The sequence below is a fragment of the Typha angustifolia genome, chromosome 11 (assembly GCF_048772165.1).
Source record: "Typha angustifolia cultivar Huaian chromosome 11, ASM4877216v1, whole genome shotgun sequence".
Classification (NCBI taxonomy): domain Eukaryota; kingdom Viridiplantae; phylum Streptophyta; class Magnoliopsida; order Poales; family Typhaceae; genus Typha; species Typha angustifolia.
Window position 1 is genome coordinate 10,959,273 of NC_133249.1, and position 23,696 is coordinate 10,982,968.

Here is a 23,696-nt window from a genome sequence, read left to right on the forward strand (position 1 = left end):
TTTGATTAATTTGTGTATGACTTATTTCATTTGATTGTCATATTTATGTCTTGAATTTATGCTCACCAGTTTACATCCGAACTCAATGTTTTCATCTTCCCCATCTTCAAACTCTAAAACCCCTTTCATCTACTCTCTCAAACCATCAAGATTTTCAAGTTTTTTACTAAATCTTTCACTCTACATTCTCTCAAAGGGTTTTTCTACTCCGGATCTAATGCTTTTGGATGTAAATCTTCAAGTTCTTCATCATTTTTCACGGTAAAGAGGAAAAGAAGAATTTATTTTTAAATAAATTTTCTAAATTGAGTTTTTTTATGTGAGATTTTTCTTTTTTTTATTATTTATGAGCCTAAAGGCTAGACTGGATAAAAGACCAACCCTCTCTAGATATAGAGACAATTAGACCCCACCGAGCTTTTAGCTATCTAGTTTAGGCTTTAAGCCATATATGTGGTCGAACAATGGTTCATAAGCTTGAAAGCTAGATATAAACTGGATAAAAGACCAACCCTCTCTAGATATAGAGGTAGTTAGACCCCACCGAGCTTTTAGCTATCTAGTCTAGCTTTCAAGCCATATGTGTGGCTGAATAATGGCTTTGAACCAAACCCTACCGAGACCTGCTCCAAGCCATTGCGTTGCCAAGCTATTCCTCTAAGCTAACTACAAGGGAGTAGGGAATTTAGTTTAGAGAGAGCAAGGAGTGAGTTGCATTAGCATTTGCTTTATTTGCATGATTTTGTATATTATGTTGAATGCTTGGCTTAGATGATATTATGTTGCTTTGCTTTTATGATAATTGAAGTTTAGATCCTATGTGTTTACTGTTTTTAATGTTGTATCTTTTAGACTTGTTGAATGCTCATTTAGGACTCTTTATAATTTTTGTAAACTAGATATTTTGTCACAAATTGCCAAAGGGGGAGATTGTTAAGTTTTTGGTGTTAGAAATTATGTACAAGATATTCTAAGTATTTTTATATATGTACATGAGCATTTATACAAGTTTTGAAAGTATTTAGATTGAAGAATTTCAAATCAGAGGAAAGTTTCTACGTTTGCACCACGTTTGAACGCGGCACTTAGGAGTTTACAAATGCAGAGAACGCATTCAAGCTATTCGAACACGTGCACAGGCATTCACATATATAGAGAACGTGTTCGGACCGTTCGAACGCGTACATAGGCGTTCGCATATATAGAGAACTCATTCAGGCAGTTCAAATGTGTGCATAGGTATTCGCAAATACAGAGAACGTTTTTTTGCCATTCGAACGCAGTCAAGGGGCGTCTCTTTTACATTGCACCAAGCTTTCGTCTTAAGGGTCATCTAGACGAAGGATCAATCTCGAGGACTACTGAGATTGGAGATCAATCACGGGAAGCGGTGAATCATGGGTTCTAGCAAGCGAGACTGAGAGAAACAAAGTTGTGGGGATCGATGGGTTGTTTTGTAAGTTAGTCTTGTAACTGCTGTAATTTTAATTATTGGTTTTGATCCGAGTTTGGATCCGTGATTTTTTTTTATTTAGCTTTTTTCCACATAAAAATCTTGGTGTTTATTTTTGCTATTATTTTTTAATATTTATTTCACATTTATTTAAGCATAATGGTGATATTATTGCCTAGAGTTTAGATACATACGTTTGTCTAGGTTTTTTCAATTTTATTAGGTATTCTTAGGTTAAAATTAAAGGTAAAACTAGAGATTTAATGATAAATATTCATTTGATTATAAGGTGTGAATAATAATAATAATGAAGACAATTCCATACAATATTTTTGATAAATTAAAGAGTTAATTACACACGTTTTACACGTACTCTCTAAACTTTTTATTTACCTCATAGACCCTCTGATTTAAGAAAAGTTTTACTTTAGAATACATGTTGTTATTGTTTTTCTTAGTGGAAGGATTTATGTGAATTTCATTTTAAGTTCAAGGGTTCTATGTGAAAGGGGGAAACTATCTATTACCTCCCTCTGGTTAAGCTTAAATTCATTTCACCCTCTCTAATTTTATTTGTGTCATTTTATCTCGTTTTAAATAAAAAGTTATTTTTTCTATCATAGGTGGAAAATGAAGATCCTCGATAGAGTCAAAATCATAGATAATTTGATAAGTTTTTCGACGTATTAAAATAATATCGACTAAATTTTAGATGATAAAGATTGATAATATATTGAGTATATATATGTTGTTATCGTTAAATACATTTTACCCCATTGCATATGCCCAAATTACTTTACCCCCTTATATTTAAAAAAGTCTCAAACTATACTAGTCCATGTATTTACGACTAAAATAAGACTGTTAACTTTTCCATTCAAATTAAGCGCACCTAAATAATTTTAAAAATTAAATGGCAAGCTGCATTTCCTATATTTTTATTTTTTTATGGACAAAAATGTCTTTCCCCACTTATATAACTATTTCTTTCTGTAAAATAATATCCACATATTTCCTACTCTTACTTTCTAGATTGTGCTAACTATGTAATATGCTTTACTAAATCTAATTCTTTTGTGAAGTTTAATAGTTATATCACATCTAGGAATAATCTAAAATATAGGGTTAAAAGAATTATATAAAAATCTATCTATTTAGCTTAATAAACACAACGAGAGCATTTCATGATTTGTGTGCGTTTTGATAAAAAAACTAACTGTTCAGTTTAGTCATACGTATAGGGATTAATTTGAGAATTTTTGAAGTACATGGATACAAAGTGATTTTGGAGATAAGTATAAGGAGATAAAATATATTTAATTTTATATTTTTATTATATCTTTATTATCTGAAATTTGATTAGTATTATTTTAGATGAGTTGAAAAACTTATTCAATTATCTATAATTTTGTTTTTAATGAGTATTTTCAAATTTGACTTATTGATCTATAAATATAATAGATATTTTTAATAATTTTAGTTTAAATATAATTATAAGATGGTAAAGTGATAAAAAAATTAAAAGGGTGAAGTAAATTGAGCCCTAATCACAAAACGTAAGTGTAAGTTAAAAAAAGGAGTGTATATAGAAAATGATAGAAAAAAAAAGTGTATATAGAAAATGATGATAGTATGGAAGACCAATTGTAATTATTTCTAAATTAAAAAAAGAATTTTAATGACTAGTTCGGTAAGATTTTTAGTCGATCGTCGCTCCATCTTTTTCGACTGGTTCGATAGTTCCCTATTCCAAAATCCAAATCGACCAATTAATTCGTCCATTCCATCTCTTTGATCGCATCTCTTCTGCAATTTCCCAATTCTAGATTCTGTTTCTCCTCTTCGCTACCCGCAATCTTCGATGAATCTCCTAAGAATTTTCGTGCTGTCCTTTCTCGCCCTCTCCGCTTCCATGGTTGATCCAGCCCTAGGTATAAGATTCCCCGAACGGACTCAGGATTCCTCCCGCCAGCCGACGAGCCAGTCCCTGAGAACCGCAGTCTTCGCCCTCGGCAGCTTCTGGCGCTCGGAGGCCGTTTTCGGATGCGTTCCCGGTGTCATTCGGACCTCTGTCGGCTACGCCGGCGGATCTAAGATCAACCCTGACTACCGGAACCTTGGAGATCACGCCGAGTGCGTAAAGGTTAACTTTCACTTTCTCCCTGCAAGTTTTAGATAGTACCTTTTGGATTCTTTTGGATTTCTTCGTAACAATTAGTATGATTTCATGATAGCTTTTATTATGTGCATTGCTGAATTTGTTTGAGAGTAAGATTGATACACTCAACACAGAGTGAATTTTGAGGGTGTTAATTTTTTATTACAATCTTTACTCGGGTTTGGCCTTAGTTTTGGATCATTCGTGCGATCTGTTCTGTCAGAAACTCAAAGGTCAAAACCATGCTGAACCTTTTTGCCTCTTTGTGTTTGTGGTTGAATAATGGTGCATGCGCTTTAGTAAGCACCTAGAATTTGTTGTTCCTTTTCAGATTGCAAAAGTCTACAGAGTACTTCACTGTTAATTGATGATGATAGTTGAGCATCCAACAACTTCTGGATGCCATTCTTTCTATTTTCTCGTATCAGTAAATGCTTCTAGGTAAATAGATTTAAACACAAAGACTACCGGTTCAGGAGGATTGGTACATCAGATTCATTTACTTTTAGATTTTCCTCTGTGGTTCCTAGGATCCTCAGAGGTATTCCAAAGAAACTAAACTATTATTTGTCATTGGTCTCCATGAATGAAAATCCTTATTATGTTATCCACCAGGACATGCATCATTGGTGCAACATATATTTTGTGATCATATATGCCAAAAATAGGTTTATACTTGCAGGACATTCTTCAATACTTTGATCCAATAATATCAAATTATGATTTTCTTATTTTTATACTTGATCATGATTGATGCGGACATTACTGATAGGATTCGATGACGTGTGTACCAGCGTAGGAGGCGCCGACAGTTGATAATCCCTCCTATAGGGATCTGGTTATGATTTTAATTTATTTACGGTGCCTTTTGTTTATTTCCTATGTAGGATGTTTTTTTGCTTAATTCCATTATAGGTCTATATATAGATCCGTTATATTTTCTTTGGAGGTGAATGAAAGTTTGTGATTTTACTCTCTAGAGAATTTTGGTATGAAACCATTTCTTAGGGTGGAGGTGTGAAACCTCATTTTTTCCTTTTTTATTTTCCTCTTTCATCTTTCTCCACCATGTTTTGCATCATTTTTGGTATTAGAGCGAAGAATCCTAGTTTATGGACGTCCCTCCTCTCGGGTTCTACGTCGCTTCACAATTGTTTTTCGCACAACCAATCACTCCACGAACACTGGAACGTCAAGAAATTCGGCGCACGACGAGCAAAGAAATTACCATCGACGAGGAACAAAAAGAGTCTGTTATCATAGCGGAATCACCACCGCATAAGATTCTAAGTCCTTCAAAAATTAATTGTTATTGCATTATTCAGTGATCTACTGGTCCATCTTTATTTTTTTTTTTTATAGATTGAAAAAAAACCTTGAATTTTTAGTATTTCAAAATTTTAAAATTTTTCATTTTGGCTCTTAATTTCTATTAAAATCCCAACCAATTCCTTCTTTCCCTAAACTTTCTAACAAATTTCTTTTTTCTTCTTAACATCCCAACAAATCTCATCTTTTCTAAACATTTATCAAAATTGCCATCTGCCCCGCCCCGACGACGCCACTCGACACCATCGCTCCACCCAACGACGCTGCCTCGACGCCATTGCTCCACGACGACACTGCCTCGGTCCGTTTGCTTCACCCAACGACGGTGACGCCGCATCAATGCCTTCCACCGACAACGTCGCATCGACGCCTTCCATTGACGACACTGCTATCAGGGCTTCTCGACAGCGATGCCCTCCTTCTCCACCTCTGACGACTACATTCTTCACCGACGATGCCGTCCCTTTTGACGTCTGCAACCATTATTGACCACGCCGACGCCCGTGCCTTGATCTCCCGTTACCTTAACTGAGATTGATCGCTATTGCCGGAGGGAGTGATCACCGTGCTTTCTTTCCCGCCGTAGCTGACTGCGACCTTCACCGTCGGACCGTCCGATCTCTCCACTGTCTCAGGCTTTGCTGCCGATGTTGCCGACATTGCTGCTGACCATTCATTGGTGCTGACGAAAGGGACCTGACCACAAGATATTGTGGACGAAGAGAGGAGAAAGAAGAAGGGTGAAAAGGAAATAATTAAATTTCAATTCTTTTCTTTTCAGATGATTAGGTACATGCTCTTTTCATCGTATTAAATATTTTTGGGCCATTCTTTTCTAGTATTATCTCTAAACTTTTATCAATTTCTGCTGTCCACATATAGTGAGGGAGATATTACATAGAAACTTATATGCTTTAGTCCTGATATTAAGAGTTGAACTGTGCCGAATAGAATATTAGTATTATGTTAATTTTTGGAAAGAAATTTAAAGGGCTTGGCATTTATTAAATGTGACTTTTGTTTAAAAACCATTAAATCTTGACATTAGTCTTTGAATCTTCTGAATAGAAAATCTAAATTCAACTAAGTATTCATTTTTAAGATTTTCTTGACTGCATAGCATATCATCTCATATCATTTAGATCAAGACATTTGTATTTGGATTAAATTTAGGAGACGTTTGCAATTTATTAGGTCAGAACACTATTTAATTTTTTTTAAATTAGTAATCGTAAAATAAAAATAAAGCAATACCTAACCCATTCATTGCATATTAGTGTATGCCAACAAGTACAGGTAAGGCTTATCTCCTTAGTGATTCTGGTGAGTCCAGCAGTAGCAGTATGGATTCCGAACTTATTAAGAAGCTCGACGATATTTTGGGTCAACTAGGTACCTTAGCTCAACAAGTCAGAGATAATCAAGATACTTTGCTTGAGTATCAACGTGTGACCGATGAATGACCACATAGGGTAGAAAGACCTTGTGAGCACACCGCTTTTAAAATAATTACTGCTTTGACTTTGAACGTGGTGAATCTCCCACTCCTTTACCTCGTTAACACTTTCAAAGGAACGAGCGAGATTTTGATGAACGGTACCTTCGAAGCATTAAAATTGATGCTCCAATATTTGATGGTCGTTTAGATTCGCAGTGCTTCTTGGACTAGATCAAAGACATGGACCGTTATTTTAAATGGTATGATATGTCAAAAATTCGAAAGGTCAGGTTTATTGCCATGAAATTGACTGGGCAAGCAAATCAATATTGGACCAACGTTGAGACTCTTTGTGAGATTAGAGGTGAGCTTCCAATTGAAATTTGGGTTGACATGAAAAATAAGCTAAAACGTAAATATCTCCCATCTTATTACCCTAAACTTCTAGACAGATGGAACTGACTTACCTAAGGGAGTAAGTCAGCTAAGGATTACGTTGCGGCTTTTAATGAATTGCTTGTTCGTTGTAGCATGATCAAATCAGAAACCCCTATGCAAATCTTGTCCAGATTTAGGGCTGGCCTGCGCGAAGAGTTGAGAAGTGAACTTTTTGTCTGTAACATTGATACTTTGGAAAAAGCTTACAGCTTAGTTCAAGACTTAGAGGAGTCTAGACCTAACTACAACTCAAGAAATTACGAAACAAGACCTCAAATTCATAAATCTTCCACAGGTCATCATCAAGCCAAATCTACCAATCAATCTTTTAATCGATCTACCCCTAGCCTTTCACAATCCAAGGTAGAATACAAAGGTAAGAGCGTTGAAAAAGACTTTTCTAAGATTAATTCTCGGGTCAAATGCTATAAGTGTCAAGGCCATGGACATGTTACTGCAAATTGTGTGAGCCTGTATAAAATAATTTTAATTGAGGAACCCTTCGAAGAAGGCTCTGAGTAAGACTTTGATGGATATGTTCACCATGTAGACGGTGAAGAAGGAGATTTTGAAGACGAAGAGGAAAAAACTACCCTAGGATGCTTGAGGCACATAGACTCCACAAGGTTATATGTTAGATGTGCCCTCTCTCAACCTAAGGTCAATGATAATTGGAAGCGTAACTTCATTTTCTACACGTTCACAAAAATTGGAGGCAAAAATTGTGAAGTAGTTGTGGTTTTTCGTGCCCTCTACCATTATTCCAAAACTAAACCTAAGAGCAATTTTCCATCCTAATTCTTACAAGGTTTCATAGATCAATTCAACCACGCTTGACATAAAAGAGCGTTGTTTGATTCCAATTAAATTCACGACTTATAAGGATAGAATCTGGTGCGATGTATTGGCCATGGATGTGGGTCAAATTATCCTTGGAAGGTCTTGGCTATTTGATAAAGATGTGCATATTTATGGTCGTTCAAATATCTGCATGTTTGAACACGAGGGTAAGAAGATCAAAATTCTTCCATCGCAGCCTAGAAATGGTAAGATGGAAAAGAAGTCTGAACCCATCCACTCGGACAGTAAAGTCAGCTTGATTAGTGCGAGAAGCATTGAACGCGAGATGAGTACAGGAACTCCTATTCTGATTCTTGCTACTCGAGAAATTCTAAATGAGCCTAATGAATCGATTCCTTTTGAAGCCACTACTGTGATTGAGAAATTCTCGGATGTCTTTCCGGAGGATCTCCCGGATGAATTGCCACCAATAAGAGATATTCTACATGCTATCGATTTCATTCCGAGTGCATCTTTTTCTAGCTTGCCTCATTACAAGACTTAACCCAACTAAACATGCTGAACTCAAACGGCAAGTTGATGAATTATGGAGAAAAGGCTTTTTGAAGGAGAGCCTAAGTCCTTGCACAGTTCCCGTATTGTTAACGCCAAAGAAATATGGAACCTAGCGCATGTGCGTCGACAGTCGCGCCATTAATCGAATAACGGTAAAATACCGTTTTCTCATTCCTCATTTGGATGACATGCTGGACATGATGGCAGGGGCCACAATCTTTTCAAAGATAGATTTAAAAAATGGATATCACCAAATTCGTATACGCTTTGGCGATAAACGGAAAACTGCGTTTAAAACAAAAAATGGGTTATATGAATGGACGATTATGCTTTTTAGCTTGACTAATGCTCCGAGTATTTTCATGAGAGTGATGACTCAAATATTACGACCTTTTATGGGACAATTTTTAGTCGTATACTTTGATGACATTCTTATCTATAGTCGATCTTGGGAGCAACATATGGATCATCTTCGTCAAGTCTATGTTATCTTGAGAAGAGAGCAACTGTATGCAAACCTTAAGAAATATACCTTTCTGACAAATAAAGTTATTTTCTTAGGTTTTATTGTTTCATCTAAAGGAGTGTCTGCTGACCCTGATAAGGTCAAAGTTATTAATGAATGACTTGAACCCCGTACCATAAAAGATGTGAGAAGTTTTCATAGGTTCACTACCTTCTATCGTCGGTTCATCAAGGGGTTTAGTACCATTATGGCTCCGATAACATAATGCCTCAAGAAAGGTGAATTTGAGTGGTCAGCAAATGCCACTAAAGTTTTCACTAAAATCAAAAAGAAAATGGTGGAAGCCCCTGTCATACGACTCCCCGATTTTACTAAAGCTTTTGAGGTCACTTGTGACACTTTTGGAGTTGGTATAGGAGGAACCCTGAGCCAAAAAGGTCATCCGATTGTCTACTTTAGTGAAAAGCTGAATGAAATTAGACAAAGGTATACCACTTACGATAAAAAAATTTATGCTGTGGTTCAATCTCTTCGCCACTAGAGACATTATTTGCTTCCTCAAGAATTCATAATCTTCTCTGACCATGAAGCTCTTCGCTACATTAACTCCCAAAAGAAGCTTAACACTAGACATGGCAGGTGGGTTGAATTTCTCCAGGACTATACGTACACCTTGCGACACAAGTCTGGAGCAGACAGCAAAGCGGCTGATGCAGTGAGTCGTCACATGATTCTTCTTTCAAGGATGAATGCAGAAGTAATAGGATTTGATAAAATCAAAACTGATTATTAATCATGTCCGGATTTTCATGAAGTTTATAATTTATTAAGCGATGGAGCGACTCAAGAAATAGATGGTTTCATCTTGCAAGATGGCTATTTATTTAAGTCTTGAAAATTATGCATTCCTAGCACCTCGTTAAGGGAATTTTTAATTTGGGAATTGCATGCTGGGGGTTTAACTGGACATTTTGGGCATGCGAAAACTATTGAAGCTACGAAACATCGATTTTTCTAGCCAAGCTTAAAGAGAGATTATGAGACTTGTTAGTCGATGTCATACATGTCAACTCTCTAAGCAGCGAAAACAAAATACAGGATTGTACACGCCTTTACCTGTTCCTAATTGTCCTTAGAAAGATGTTAGTATGGACTTCGTACTTGGACTTCCAAAGACTATCCGAAAGCATGATTCCATTCTTGTGGTGGTGGATCGATTTTCAAAGATAGCCCACTTTATACACTGTTCTCAAACTTTTGACGCCTCTTGAGTTGCTAAAATTTATTTTGATGAAATCGTTAAGCTGCACGGGCTACCAAAAACTATTGTATCAAATAAGGATGTGAAATTCACTAGCTATTTTTGGAAAACCCTATGGCATAAGATAGGAACCAAGCTTCAGTATTCAACCGCTTTCCACCAACAAACTGACGGGCAAATTGAAGTAGTCAATAGGAGCTTAGGTAACCTACTGAGAACTCTTGTCGGCGAGAATCTAAGAGACTGGGATAAAAAATTGCCAACTGCTGAATTTGTATATAATAATTCTGTTAATAGATCAATAAGTCTAAGTCTAACTGAGGTAGTATATGGTTACAAACATAAACACCCTATATATCTCATTCTTATGTTCCATTATCATAGGTTGTCTGAGTCTACATCTGCATTCGCATTACATATTCATGACTTACATAAAGAAATCAGTAACAGAATTCCTTAAAATAATACTAATTATAAAATTCGAGCTGATCTATGAAGGAGATTCAAAGAATTTAATGTTGGGAGATTTTGTGATGGTCCGAAGACATCCGGAAGGTTTCACCTGGAAGTGTCAAAAAGTTACATGCACAAAGTGTCGGACCTTTTAAAATTCTCAAGAAAATTAATGATAATGCTTATGTTCTAAATCTCCCCAGTGATTTCGGCATCAATTCTACTTTTAATATTGAGGATCTAGTAGCTTATAAAGGTTCAGATTTTACCCCTGATAACCCACTAGATACTGAGCCTACCAATGAGCCTGTTTATGAGAGACCCTCTTTACCTCCACTTCCCAATATTCTACCTAACACAGCAGACGAAATTAATAAAATTTTAGATGATAAGATTATTTTAACCAGAGAATATGGAGCCCAACGGTATCTAGTACATTGGAAAGGACGACCTACATCTAATGATACGTGGCTTGATCACCACGATTTGGAGGTGCATCACCCTGATACCTTAGAGCAGTATGAGAGCAACAGAGCAGCACACTCGACGGAGTCTTCTTTGAAGGGTTTCTTAGTTAGACTTATTTTATACAGGTCCGCACAATTTGCAGCAATAGCCTTGACACTTATAGCATTTGACCCGAGAATTAATCTTAGAAAAGTCTTTCTCGACGTTCTTACCCTTGTATTCTACCTTGGATTGTGAAGGGCTAGGTGTAAATCGATTAAAAGATTGATTCGTAGATTTGGCTTGATGAGGACCTGTGAAGGATTTATGAATTTGAGGTCTTGTTTCGTAATTTCTTGAGATGAGGTTAGGTCTAGATTCCTCTAAGTTTTGAACTAAGCTATAGGCTTTTTCCAAAGTATCAATGTTACGAGCAAAAAGTTCACTTCTCAACTCTTCGCGTAGGCCAACTCTAAATTTGGACAAGATTTGCATAGGGGTTTCTGATTCGATCAGCCCTAATCCTTAGCTGACTTACTCTCTTGGGTAAGTCGGTTCCATCTGTCTAGAAGTTTAGGGTAATAAGGTGGGAGATATTTACGTTTTAGCTCATTTTTCATGTCAACCCAAATTTCAATTGGAAGCTCACCCCTAATCTCACGAAAAGTCTTAACTTGCTTGCCAGTCAATTTCATGGCAGCAAACCTGACCTTTCGGATTTCCGACATATCATACCATTTAAAGTAACGGTCCATGTCTTTGATCTAGTCCAAGAAGTACTGCCGATCTAAACGACCATCAAACATCGGAGCATCAACTTTAATGCTTCGAATGTACCATTCATCAGGATCTCGCTCATTCCCTTGAAAGTATTGGCGAGGTAAAGGAGTCGGAGATTCACCACGTTCAAGGTTAAAGCGATAATTATTTTGAGGAGCAGTGTGCTCACGAGGTCTTTCTACCCTACGTAGTTGTTCATCGGTCACACATTAATACCCAAGCAAAGTATCCTGATTATCTTTGACTTGTTGAGCTAAAGTACCTAGTTGATTCATAATATCGTCGAGCTTCTTAATAAGTTCGGGATTCATACTACTACTGCTGGACTCACTAGAATTACTGAGGAGATAAAGCTTACCTCTATGTGTTGGCATACACTAATATGCAATGAATGGGTTACGTATTGCTTTATTTTTTATTTTATGCTTGCTAATTTAAACAAAATTAAATAGTGTTCTAACCTAATGGAATGCAGACGTCTCCTAAATTTAATCCAAATACAAATATCTTGATCTAAATGATATGAGATGATATGCTATGCAGTCAAGAAAATCTTAAAAATGAATACTAAATTGAATTTAGATTTTCTATTCAGGAGATTTAAAGACTATTGTCAAGATTTAATGGTTTTTAAACAAAAGTCACATTTAATAAATGTCAAGCTCTTTAAATTTCTTTCCAAAAATTAACATAATACTAATATTTTATTCGGCACAGTTTAGCTCTTAATATCAGGACTAAAGCATATAAGGTTTCTATGTAATATCTCCCTCACTATATGTGAACAGTAGGAATTGATAAAAGTTTAGAGATGATACTAGAAAAGAATGGCCCAAAAATATTTAATACAATGAAAAGAGCATGTACCTGACCATTTGAAAAAAAAAAATTTAATTATTTTCTTTTCACCCTTCTTCTTTCTCCTCTCTTTGTCCACAATATCTTGTGGTACAAGTCCCTTCCGTCAGCACCAATAAATGGTCAGCAGCAATATCGGCGATGTCGGCAATAAGGCCTAAGACGGTGGAGAGATCGGACGGTCCGGCGGTAATAGTCGCAGTCAACTACGGCGGGGAACGAGGTACGGCGATCACTCCCTCCGGCAGTAGCGATCAATCTCAGTTAAGGTAACGGGAGATCAAGGCACGGGCATCGGCGTCGGTGTCATCAATAATGGCTGTAGGCGTCAAAAGGGACGGCATTATTGGTGAAGAATGTAGTCGGAGGTGGAGAAAGAGAGCGTCACTGTTGAGAAGCCTTGGTAGCGGCGTTGTCGGTGGAAGGCATCGATGCGGCGTTGTCGGTGGAAGGCGTCGATGCGGCGTCGCCGTCGTCGGGTGGAGCAAATGGGTCGAGGCAATGTCGTCGTGGAGCAATGGCGTCGAGGCGGCGTCACTGGGTGGAGCGACGGTGTCGGGGCATCAGTGACGGAAAATTGGCTAGGGCTTGGTGTGAGGTGAGGGGGAGGTTGGGGATGAAGATGGCTAACGAGTTGGGATGATGATGACTAACGGGTTAAGGATTTAGTTTAATAGGTTTTGGGTTTTGGATTAATGGGTTTTGGGTTCAAGTTTGATGGGTTTAATAGGGTTGGGTTGGAAGTGTTTGGTCTAATGGGTGTGAGTGAGTTTGAGTTGGGTGGCTAATGGGTTTGGATTTTGAGCTGATTTGAAGGGGTTGGTTTTAAGTTAGGGAGGGGAAATTTCGAAAATTGAAAATATCGGAGGGAGAAGAAAAAAAATAGACAGGTTGGTAGAGGTTTATGAAAGATGAGATTTGTTGGGATGTTGAGAAGAAAAAGGAAATTTGGTAGGAAATTTAGGGAAGAAAGGAATTGGTTGGGATTTTAACAGAAATTAAGAGCCAAAATGGAAATTTTTAAAATTTTGAAACACTGAAAATTTAAGTTTTTTTTTAATCTATAAAAAATAAATAAAGATGGACCAGTAGATCACTGAATAATGCAACAATAATTTATTTTTGAAGGACTTGGAATCTTACGCGATGGCGATTCCGCTATGACAACAGACTCTTTTTGTTCCTCGTCGACGGTAATTTCCTTGCTTGTGGAGTGATTGGACGTGCAAAGAACAAATGTGGAACGGTGTAGAATTTGGGAGGAGGGATGTCCATAAACTAGGATCCTTCGCTCTGATTCAAAAAATGATGGAAAATATGGTGGAGAAGATGAAAGAGGAAAATAAGAAGGGAAGGAATGGGGTTTCACACCTTCACCCTAAGAAACGATTTTACACCAAAATTCTCTAGAAAGCAAAATCACATAAACTTTCACTAACCTCCAAAGAAAATATAATGGGTCTATATATAGATCTACAGTGGAATTAAGCAAAAAAACACTCTACATAGGAAATAAACAAAATACACCCTAAATAAATCAGAACCAGATCCCTATAGAAGAGATCATCAACTGTCTGCGCCTCCTGCGCTGGTATACACGCCATCGAGTTCTATCAGTGATGTCCGCATTAAGGCGTCACTGTACATATTTCTTATTTAAGGTTTATTGCTTGCTAGAAAAAGATGACCGGAGGAAAAGGAGCCATGTAGCCACCCGCAAATACTTTGGATTAGAAGGTTTTTGCATCTCACTAGATAGGTTTGCAGATTCAGTCTTCATAGATGGATTTATCAGATCTAGTTTGGTCTGAGGAATCTTCAACAGCGTTCTTGCCTATTTTCATCAATTACAATGAACTATGGCAGCAAGGCAAATTGCTGGGATAGTAGTTGAGGAGGTCTTAATAGGTGGATAACTTTTTTTCTCTTTACTTTGTACCTTCACTTAAATTCTTTACCTAACCACTTTATATGACTTAGGGTTTGCAAGTTTTGACTTGAAAATAATAGGACATACTTCTTATAATAACTTGTTGGGCATTCAGAAAACACAAAAGTCAAGTTGTCTTTAAGTGGGTTACTTCTTGGTGACCTGTACTTGAGTCGTGAATTTCATCTATTGATAGATGGTTATTATAGGATGAAGTAAAGTTTATGTCATCAGCTCATTTTTTGCTCATTTCTTAATCATATGACAGAAGAACAAGGAGTCACGCAGTAAATTAATCGTCATTCTGATCTCTATGTTCATTTCCTTAAAACTTGATTCATGAATTGGACTTCTTCAGTTCTTATTCTGATTTTTGAGTTCACACATTCATGCACCTATATAAAGATTATCTCTTCTAGTCTTAAGTATAATAAGTTCCCTTTGCTTGGACAGTTTTAGTAATGAAATTGTTGTGGCAGCCACTTTAAATGTAACTTTATAAATGCCATATAGGTCGAATATGATCCCAAGTCGATTCAATTCAAGCAGCTTTTAGATGTCTTCTGGGCCAGTCATGATCCTAGGCAGGTGTTTGGGCAAGGACCAGATGTAGGTAACCAGTATAGGTAATTGAACATTCTCTCTGCTTAGTCTGTTAACTTATTTCTCTTTTGATATTTACAATAGCATTTAGATTATATTATTGTCGACTAAGCTATATTAATGGCAAATTAGTTGCATATACCTGTACAATTATTGTGAACAACTTGGACAATCAAAATTTTTCTTGGAATTCCTCTGATGTAATATGCAACATTGCAACTAGTAATTAGATAGGCATGCATAGGATCAATCTTGCTGTGAACCAGTGTTAGCAAGTTAATGTTGGCACAAGATATATCTTTTATCTTGCTGAAGGATCATTAATGGTCTGACATTCTGCATATTTTGATTGAATAAATTGGTACTTTATCTTGATATGTTGATTCACTTTTGCAGACAACAACCATAATCAGGTTACAGGTAGCTAATAACAATATAAAAGACAACTAATTTAGGACCTTGATTACTCTTGCTTTGGTGATTTAGAAATCTTAATCTTTTTTAAATCATTATCCAACTAATTTTCTCTTGGTTTGTAAAAGCAAGAAATTACCATCTCATCTTAGCTTAATCTCATGTGCATCAACTTCTAAGTTCTAATCAATTTACTCATTCTTCTCATTTAGAAATAAATAAATAAATTAATACAAGACATTTTAATATCTTTTATAGTTTCAGAAATAGTTTTATCTTTTATTGACCTGCATCTATGGTCAACCGTCAGTTTGGAAGTTTTTGACTAGTCACTTGCAATAATATCTGTTATAGGTACTGGAATTTTGTAATTTCAATCCCCAGACTGCAGCAAACATTGTTCCGTGAACAAAGTAGTCGTTTTTATGATTGATGCTAAAGATGGTTATAAACTTATAATCTAACACTTAAAGCTCTTTAATTAAATAAATATTCAGAGAAAAACTCAGAAGAATTTATTTGTTTTCTTATACCCCAATCTACTAATTAAATACTATTTATATGAAGCAATTATGATTCTCGAAGAAGGTTCAGATAATTCTGTATTGAGGACTTGAATAGTTGAATGCTCATCCATATTGTTCTGTACCTTCATTATGTTCTCTGAAAAGTCCTAGAAATTTTTTGACCTTAAATGGTCTTTACCTCACACCATTTGATTGTTTTGGTTCTTCTCTGCACACAAGAAAATAATGAAGGATGCTTAAAGAACACTTATGAATTAATCTGATAATTGGTTTGAATTTCTTTTGGAAAATATTGGCACCAACCATATAAGGACCACATTCATTTTTAAGGCAGCCTCATCAACTTTTAACTCATACATTTTTAAAGTTAATTTGATGGAGGCATGAATGAGCACATATTGAAGAAACATGGCAAGTAATATGAAGACGAGGTACTATGTTACAAATATTAGGGACATATGGAAGTATTCGTTTTCCAAGGGGAATAACATGTAGGGTCCTATGTTACAAATATTTCTGAGAGAATCTTGTTCCTTTTAAGACTGTACCATTAGATGAGAACCTATTTTGCTTACTTGCAGATCCATCATCTTCACAAATGGGACCGTTGAGGCAAGGCTAGCTGCTGCTGGCAAAGAAAGGGAACAGGCTAAGATTAGGAGCAGTACCGTAACGACACAGATCCAACCATTGGGAACTTTCTATCCTGCCGAAGCAGAACATCAGGTATTTTATGTTTGATCTGTAAGTACTTTCAGTATCTTGATTTATGAGGGCATGATGCTTCCCTGAAGAAATCAACATATCATTTAGACTATTGGACCAGGGGTTATCTATTTTGTTTGTTCAAAATAATGAAAACTATGTACGTCGAATGTGAATTCTGTTAGTTACTTGGTAGTTTGAGCGTTTGAAAATTGGTAGCCTCCGGTTAGTTTAATTAGTTTAGTTAATGCACAGATAATAAATTGTTTCACATGGCAATGAATGACTAAGCGCAGTCTAGCAATGAGGCAACATCGTGGAAGTTATCCAAGTCATTGAAAAACAGCTTCACTGGTCCATCTTGCTATAGATCCCATTCTGTACCACATTTAATACCAATTTACATGGTTAGGAATTGAGAGCCTTCTCTAGTTATCAATCTTGAAAATGTGGTTGCGACCCTCATGTTCTAGATTTTACTCATTCTAAGTTATTTGACCAATATCATTTTCCTTATTTTCTTCAAGGTTAAAAAAGAAAAAAAAATCTGCATTGATTAGATAAACCATTCCTTAGTTACCTTGTTCAATATCATATTTTCTATGTGAGCATCAGTTAGTGTGATCATAAGACTTGCCCTTTGCATTCATGAGATTATATGTTCAAATTTTCTCATAAATGAGAGTAAGATTATGTCTCCCTCTTTAGACCCTACGTAGGCAGGAGATTCATGCGCTAGAGAACCCTTTTTTAAATATCTCATTTTTTATTATCTTATTGTTGAATTACCATTTCAAAGTCCTCTCATTGATATTTACTTGCTTCTGGTCAAGCACTTTTATCTAATGAGAATGGCCCCCCACTTATTTAGCATTGTACGGGGAGAAGAAACTTGTGTATTATGCAAGGTTTCCAGTATCGGGATCGGGATCGGTATCGGTCGTCCAGAAAAACGATACGTATCGGCCGTTCGTATTGGATTGGACTTTTTTTTAATTATATAAAATTTTAAATATTATTTAAAAATGTAGAAAAATGTAGAAAAATTTAGAAAAAATGATAGAAAAATAAGAAAACAAAAATTACTCACATATGAAGTCTAAAAACTTTAAAAAATATATTAATTTACTCAAAATTTAAAACTTTGATGAATACCGAGCTAGTTCTCGTAAATTTTTATCATCTTCATTATCATAATCATCATATGTTTGTAAATATTGATATCTAGGACCTGATGCTTCAAAAAGTGATTTCATCATACTAGTCATATTGTATGGATCTTGTTGTATGTCTGAAGAAGATAATAACCAGCATTTGAATCTTGTGCCTAAAAATACTGAGGATAATAACTAGCATATGGATCTTGTGATGGCTCCAAACAATAAATACTCGATGTACCATAATCATAGGAAGCAACATTCTCATGACATCACTGATATGTATATACATCCTCAGTTTCTGTCTTTAATTTTTATGCCTCCTTGACTTTCCTCAACAAATGTAGATGGGACAATTTCACCATCATATGTATCATTAGGACTATGACTAGTACTAGTAAGTATACTATCTCTTGCTGCTGAATGATTTGTACTAGCCTCTGCTCTCGTCGTGGTCTTTACCAATATCTCATCTAACTATGGGTTATCTCTGTTATCTAATAACATGTTTTCTATTTCTCTGATCCATGGAGTCAAGAGGTTTTTCTTTATCAAAAACATGATTTAAATCAATTAGTTGTTTATTTTCTGTCTTTCTTCTTAAATTTCTCTCCTTCAATCTCATATTATAATAACAAAAAACTAACTTCTCTAATCTTTTCATTGTCAATCGGTTGTATTTTTGTGTAGATTAAAGAGAAAGTAGTCCAATTTCTTTCACATTGTGATGAAGACACAATTTGACTTAAAATCTTCTTTGCTATTGGCATCAAATTTGGTGCCTCCTTCCATCCATAGATAGACCACCATTCAGTTGGAATGTTATAAGACATAGCTGCATCAACTTAAGCAGTACTGAATTGCCTAGCTCTCAATCTATATCTCTCCATCTAAAATCAGAAATATATTATTACATACTGATTATATTGAAAGTTAAAATTTGAAACAAATAATAATAAAATTATTTAATTGAATCATAACTCATTTTTTTATCGCAAATGATTTGTTTATGAATATCGGGCTCTAGCTTGCTGATTACCTTCCTAACCCCCAACAAGACTTTACTATCATTATTGATATTTGTAGAGAATTGAAATCTTGGATTAAGAAAATATCTTATAGAAATTTAAAATTTGTAAACATTTAAGTTTTTAAATATTCATAAAAAAAAGTAAATTAGTAAATTAAAAATTAAAACTTAAAAGTAGGCCTACCAATAGTATGTGTATCTCTATGTAGTTGTTTGTTTAATCTAAAATCAATCATCTTTTACCACTTCCTATAATTTTGGCCCATATTTTTTTTATTGATTCTTTTGCTATGTTCATTGCCTCATATAAGAAACCTATCTCCGACTTGTCATCACTATTTACAAGTCTTAATACTTTGATAAAAAGCTAAAATACTACTGTGGCAATTATAATATTATCCCAAAATGCATTTCCAAGAGTCATATTTTTTAAAGTTTCACCTAAAAATTTATTTTTAAGTTTCATATTCTTAATTTTTATAGATCACTTCTGTGATGTAAATATCTGTATAATATCATTCTTGTAACGCATAATTCTCTCCAAGGCTAAAAAGTGTGGCAAATCTAGTGATGCTGGGTCTGATGATATCCCTACCATCAGTCATCTGTCTAAGTAAATTAAGAACCCAATCATGGTTATATATAAAATTTGTTAACCTCTGACTTTCATGCATGACCATGTCAATTTCAAGCTCTTTTGCAATATTCTCTAACATTAGATCAATACAATGTGTAACACATGGCATTTAATATAAATGAGGTCCTTTTATCATAAGTAAATTTTCAGCAGTATTATAATTTGCCCCATTATCAGTAACCACTTTGACTACTCTTTTTTCACCGATTTCTTGTACCACCTCATCCATTAACTGATAAATATAATTTGCATTTTTAAAATGAGCAGTAGTATCCACAGATTTCAAAAATATTGTCCCCATGCCAGAGTACACTAAGAAATTAATTATATTTTTTCTGTTTTGTCTACTCCACCTATCACACATCAGTGTACAACCAAATTTATTTTAATACCATTTAAATGTCTCAATGTAAGTATGAAGTTCATCTACCTCTGAGTTAAGATATTTAGTAGTGATATCATTTAAACTAGGAGGTGGAACACCAGGCCCTACTAATTGTATAGCATCCACTATAGTGTGATAGTAAGGACTATTAGCTACATTGAAAGGAATATAGTTGTAAAAGAAAGATTTAGGAATAGCCCTACTAATGTGTTTCTATGCATTTTCAATTCCTTTGAGAGCTGTCTTGATAGAAGTTTGTGTACGATCATTTTTTTTTGAAGATATGTATCCATTGGTCCAATATTTCTAGACTCTGTTATACCACCAGGAGTCCTATGAGTAGAACTGCTACCCCTATATTCTCTCTCTCCTCGTATATTAACTGATTTAGATTTCTGAAAGTTACCACCAGTGCTTCTTCTTGTCTCTTCCTCTTTTTTATACATATTTTGCTCTCTTCCATTACCCTCCTCATCTATCTTTTCTCATCTTTGTTGTGTAGATTGTTTATCTTTTTTTTTTACTAATTAAATGAGCTAACATCTGCTTTGTAACTTTTAAGAACACTTGAGTGCAAACTGTTATATTTCCTTGTCTTCTAGCTAAATATTCTTTCAAACGGTTGCACCACCACTTATTTCCTTTTCACACTAATTGCATTTAACACATCTTTTATCTTGTTCAATAGTGCTGCAATGTCGATATTATGACTTCTCTTTTGGAGCTATTGATATTTTAACTCTGCAACTAAAAAACATAAATCAAAATCAAAATAAAATATTAAATAATTTAAAATTTATGAGACGAAACACCAGGCCTAATAGTGCTGCTGCTGCAAGTGCTGAGCAGCATAAGCAACAGCAGCACCAGGTGCTGCTATCACTGCTGGTGCTGCTGCTGCAGCAGCACTTGCAGCAACACCAGGTGTAGCTGCCAATGTGCACAATGAAAGAAAAAAGAATTAGAAACTGAAAAAAAAAACTCACCCAAGGTCGCCAGAGATCAAGGTCATCGAATCTTCGTCGGAAAATGTCGCCGGAGGTCGAAGTCACCGGAGATCTACTTAGTCGCTGGTAAGAAAGAGTCCCGTGAGAAAGAAAGAAAGAAGAGAGAGAGAGAGAAAGGCTTATTGATGTCCCCCGGGTCGGATTCGACCCGTTTCCGAAACTGGTAACCTTGGTATTATGTTATATGCACCAAAAATGTGTCTAGAAGTTTAGATAACATTTCTTTTTAAATGCCATTCTATCCATTAAATCTAACTAATCACTGTTAAAATTTAAAATTAGAATAACGAAAGACCATTTTGCATGTGCCTTGTGTTGATTGCATGAGGTTTCACAAATGGCATTAGTCAAGTTCCTTCCCCTAATGGTTCCACCACTTTGAACTTCTCAGTCAGTTCATACTATCCTTCTGTGTTGTATCACACTACCTCTTGTTAAACCCTCATTTTATACTTTTCCGGTTACATTTTGGACCTGAATAAGCTCAATTGTGAGTATTTAATTATTTTTTTGGAAGCAACGTATATAATTTTGAGATTATGTACTGTTTTGTCTGCTTTTTATGCCAAAATGATCTGCACTTTGTTCTGAACTTATTGAATATATAGGAGCAACTGAAATGTACAATTCAATGTCCATTGAATTGTTATGAGTACAGTTAGGTTTCAATTGGGAGAATTCCATCTATTTCTATTTTTCTCAAGAGGTAGCATGTTGTGCAAGTTTTTGTAGTTCAGATTTTTCCAATTATTATTCATTGGCGAAAATAACATTCTGTAGAGTAATTGGAATAACCAATAATGTGAATGTCATATTTCATATAACTGCTTTGATTGATTGCAATTCATTTTTGTGGCAGAAATTTGAGCTGAAGCGCAATAGGTTCCTGTTGCAACTGACTGGAAATATGCCTGATGAGGAACTCATTTCATCGACACTGGCTGCAAAGCTGAATGGATATGTTGCTGAGCTATGCCCTCCAAACATTCAAAAGAAGATCGACTCTAAAATTGATGAGATCCTCAAGAATGGTTGGCCTATCTTGAGGGGTATTTAGTTTACTATGGCAAGCAATTCAACATTCTAATGAAGCTCAAGGCATTATAGATGTTGATAAGCTTCCAGAGAGTAGCGATGAAGTGGCATTTGCTGAATCTCTTGCTAGGATGCTAGCTATGTCACACAATCTCTGTTGCATCTGTTACTATTAGTATCACATCATTTATTTTGTTTATATTTTTTGTTTATAAAGGTTACAGAGCTCCTCGGTCTATGTTCGAAGGTTGAGTATTACATAAGATGTCTGCGTAACTGCTTTCTAAATGTGGGTGACTTACAAGAATTTTATCTCCATCTCAAGTTTCTCTGTTTCTGCCGCACAGCCCCTTAAACCTGACTGAGCTGAGTAGAGCATCGCTGAACTATCTAAAGTTGGCTGCATCATCTATCAATATTATAGATTTCTTTCTTTTCTTTTTCTTGTGATCAAAGGGGAGCGAATCCTTCATATTTAAGTGTAATAATATTCTTCGAAGAATAAAATAGTTTTTAACCTCTCGAGAGGCCTGAAAGCTCCCTATTGAAATCCAGAACTGTAAAAGCCTTTCTGATGGAAAATTCGATGGTTTCTTCCTTCATTGATATGTGTCCAGTCTGCAAGATTTGTCATTAATTTGAGTTCAATAGCTTGAGGAGTAGTACTATGCAAATTAAGAACATTGAAGGAAAAGAGATGTTCCATTGTTTCAGCTGCTTCATTGACGCATGAATCATCATTCCTCTAATTGAGGAAAAAAATTTGTTTGAAGCTTTTATGACAAAGTCAACCTTAAGAACAGTCTAAATTTGTGGAAGACTAAATGGATACTGAACTACAAACTGATGACACCAACGGAGGAGGGTATACATGTTTTGGCTAAAATTTTGGTTAATAGAATTGGGCATTTATTGCATATGATTATTAGCTTTCATTGTTTGCTTTTATGGTGTGGCAAAACATATTCATGATAATACTATGTTGCAAAGGAAATAGCTCATCCTATCTTCGTGATTCTTATATTATTGTTAAAGTGTACTTAGAAAAGGCTTACAATCGTATTTCTTGGACTACTGATTCTTTATCTTGCTTTGGCTTTTCTATGAAATTTATCTACTGATGCTTGCATTAATCTATTTCCTTCTTGACTTTAATCAACTGGCATTATTTTCAATGGTTTTTGAGCCACAAAGTCATTAGGCAAGGGGATTCAATTTTCCTATACCTTTTTATTGTGGTTTTGCAAATTTTCAACTCTTTGCTTAAGGAAGTAATAAACTATATTAAAGTTGTTTCATTTGCTCTTGAAAAAATTTCACTAAGCCATTTAGTGTATGTCAATGGCCTTATTACAATCGAAGCCAATCCAAATGTTTTTATGAATATGATGGAAGGTTCTAATGTTTATGAATATATAACCTAACTTGTAGATTAATTGTACTAAATTTGATGTATCTTTACCTTTCAAACTAAATCTTTGGGGTCTTCATTTTTAAGTATCTTAGGTTTCAAATTTTTTTTTCCAATCATCTTATTATCTGTGGTTATAAAAATACCCTCTCTCATATTGATTAATAGTTTACAAGGTGGAAAAAAGAAAACCTCTCATAAAATGGTTGCCTAGCCCTTATAAATTTGTCTTTAGCTCTATACTGATCTACCTTGTGTCTTCCATGTGGGCCCCAGTATATATTATGGTTGAAATTGAAAATGTTGCCTATCAGTTCTTGTGGGACAAAGGAGATGGGCACTGTAGGCTTCATCTCATTGGGTGGGATTGTATTACTAGTCCTGAAAATCTAAACTAATCACTGAATAGAATAGATCT

The 23,696-nt window shown here is 35.4% G+C and overlaps 1 protein-coding gene across 1 annotated transcript; it reads left to right on the forward strand.

The window, feature by feature from the left end:
• The first annotated feature begins 3,159 nt into the window (after nucleotides 1-3,159).
• LOC140770821 (peptide methionine sulfoxide reductase A5) lies at nucleotides 3,160-22,471 on the forward strand. Its single transcript, XM_073112108.1, has 4 exons — nucleotides 3,160-3,596; nucleotides 14,881-14,993; nucleotides 16,493-16,637; nucleotides 21,692-22,471. The coding sequence occupies exons 1-4, from the start codon at nucleotides 3,315-3,317 to the stop codon at nucleotides 21,887-21,889; spliced, it is 738 nt and encodes a 245-aa protein (XP_072968209.1). The 5' UTR covers nucleotides 3,160-3,314; the 3' UTR covers nucleotides 21,890-22,471.
• The last annotated feature ends 1,225 nt before the right edge of the window (nucleotides 22,472-23,696 follow it).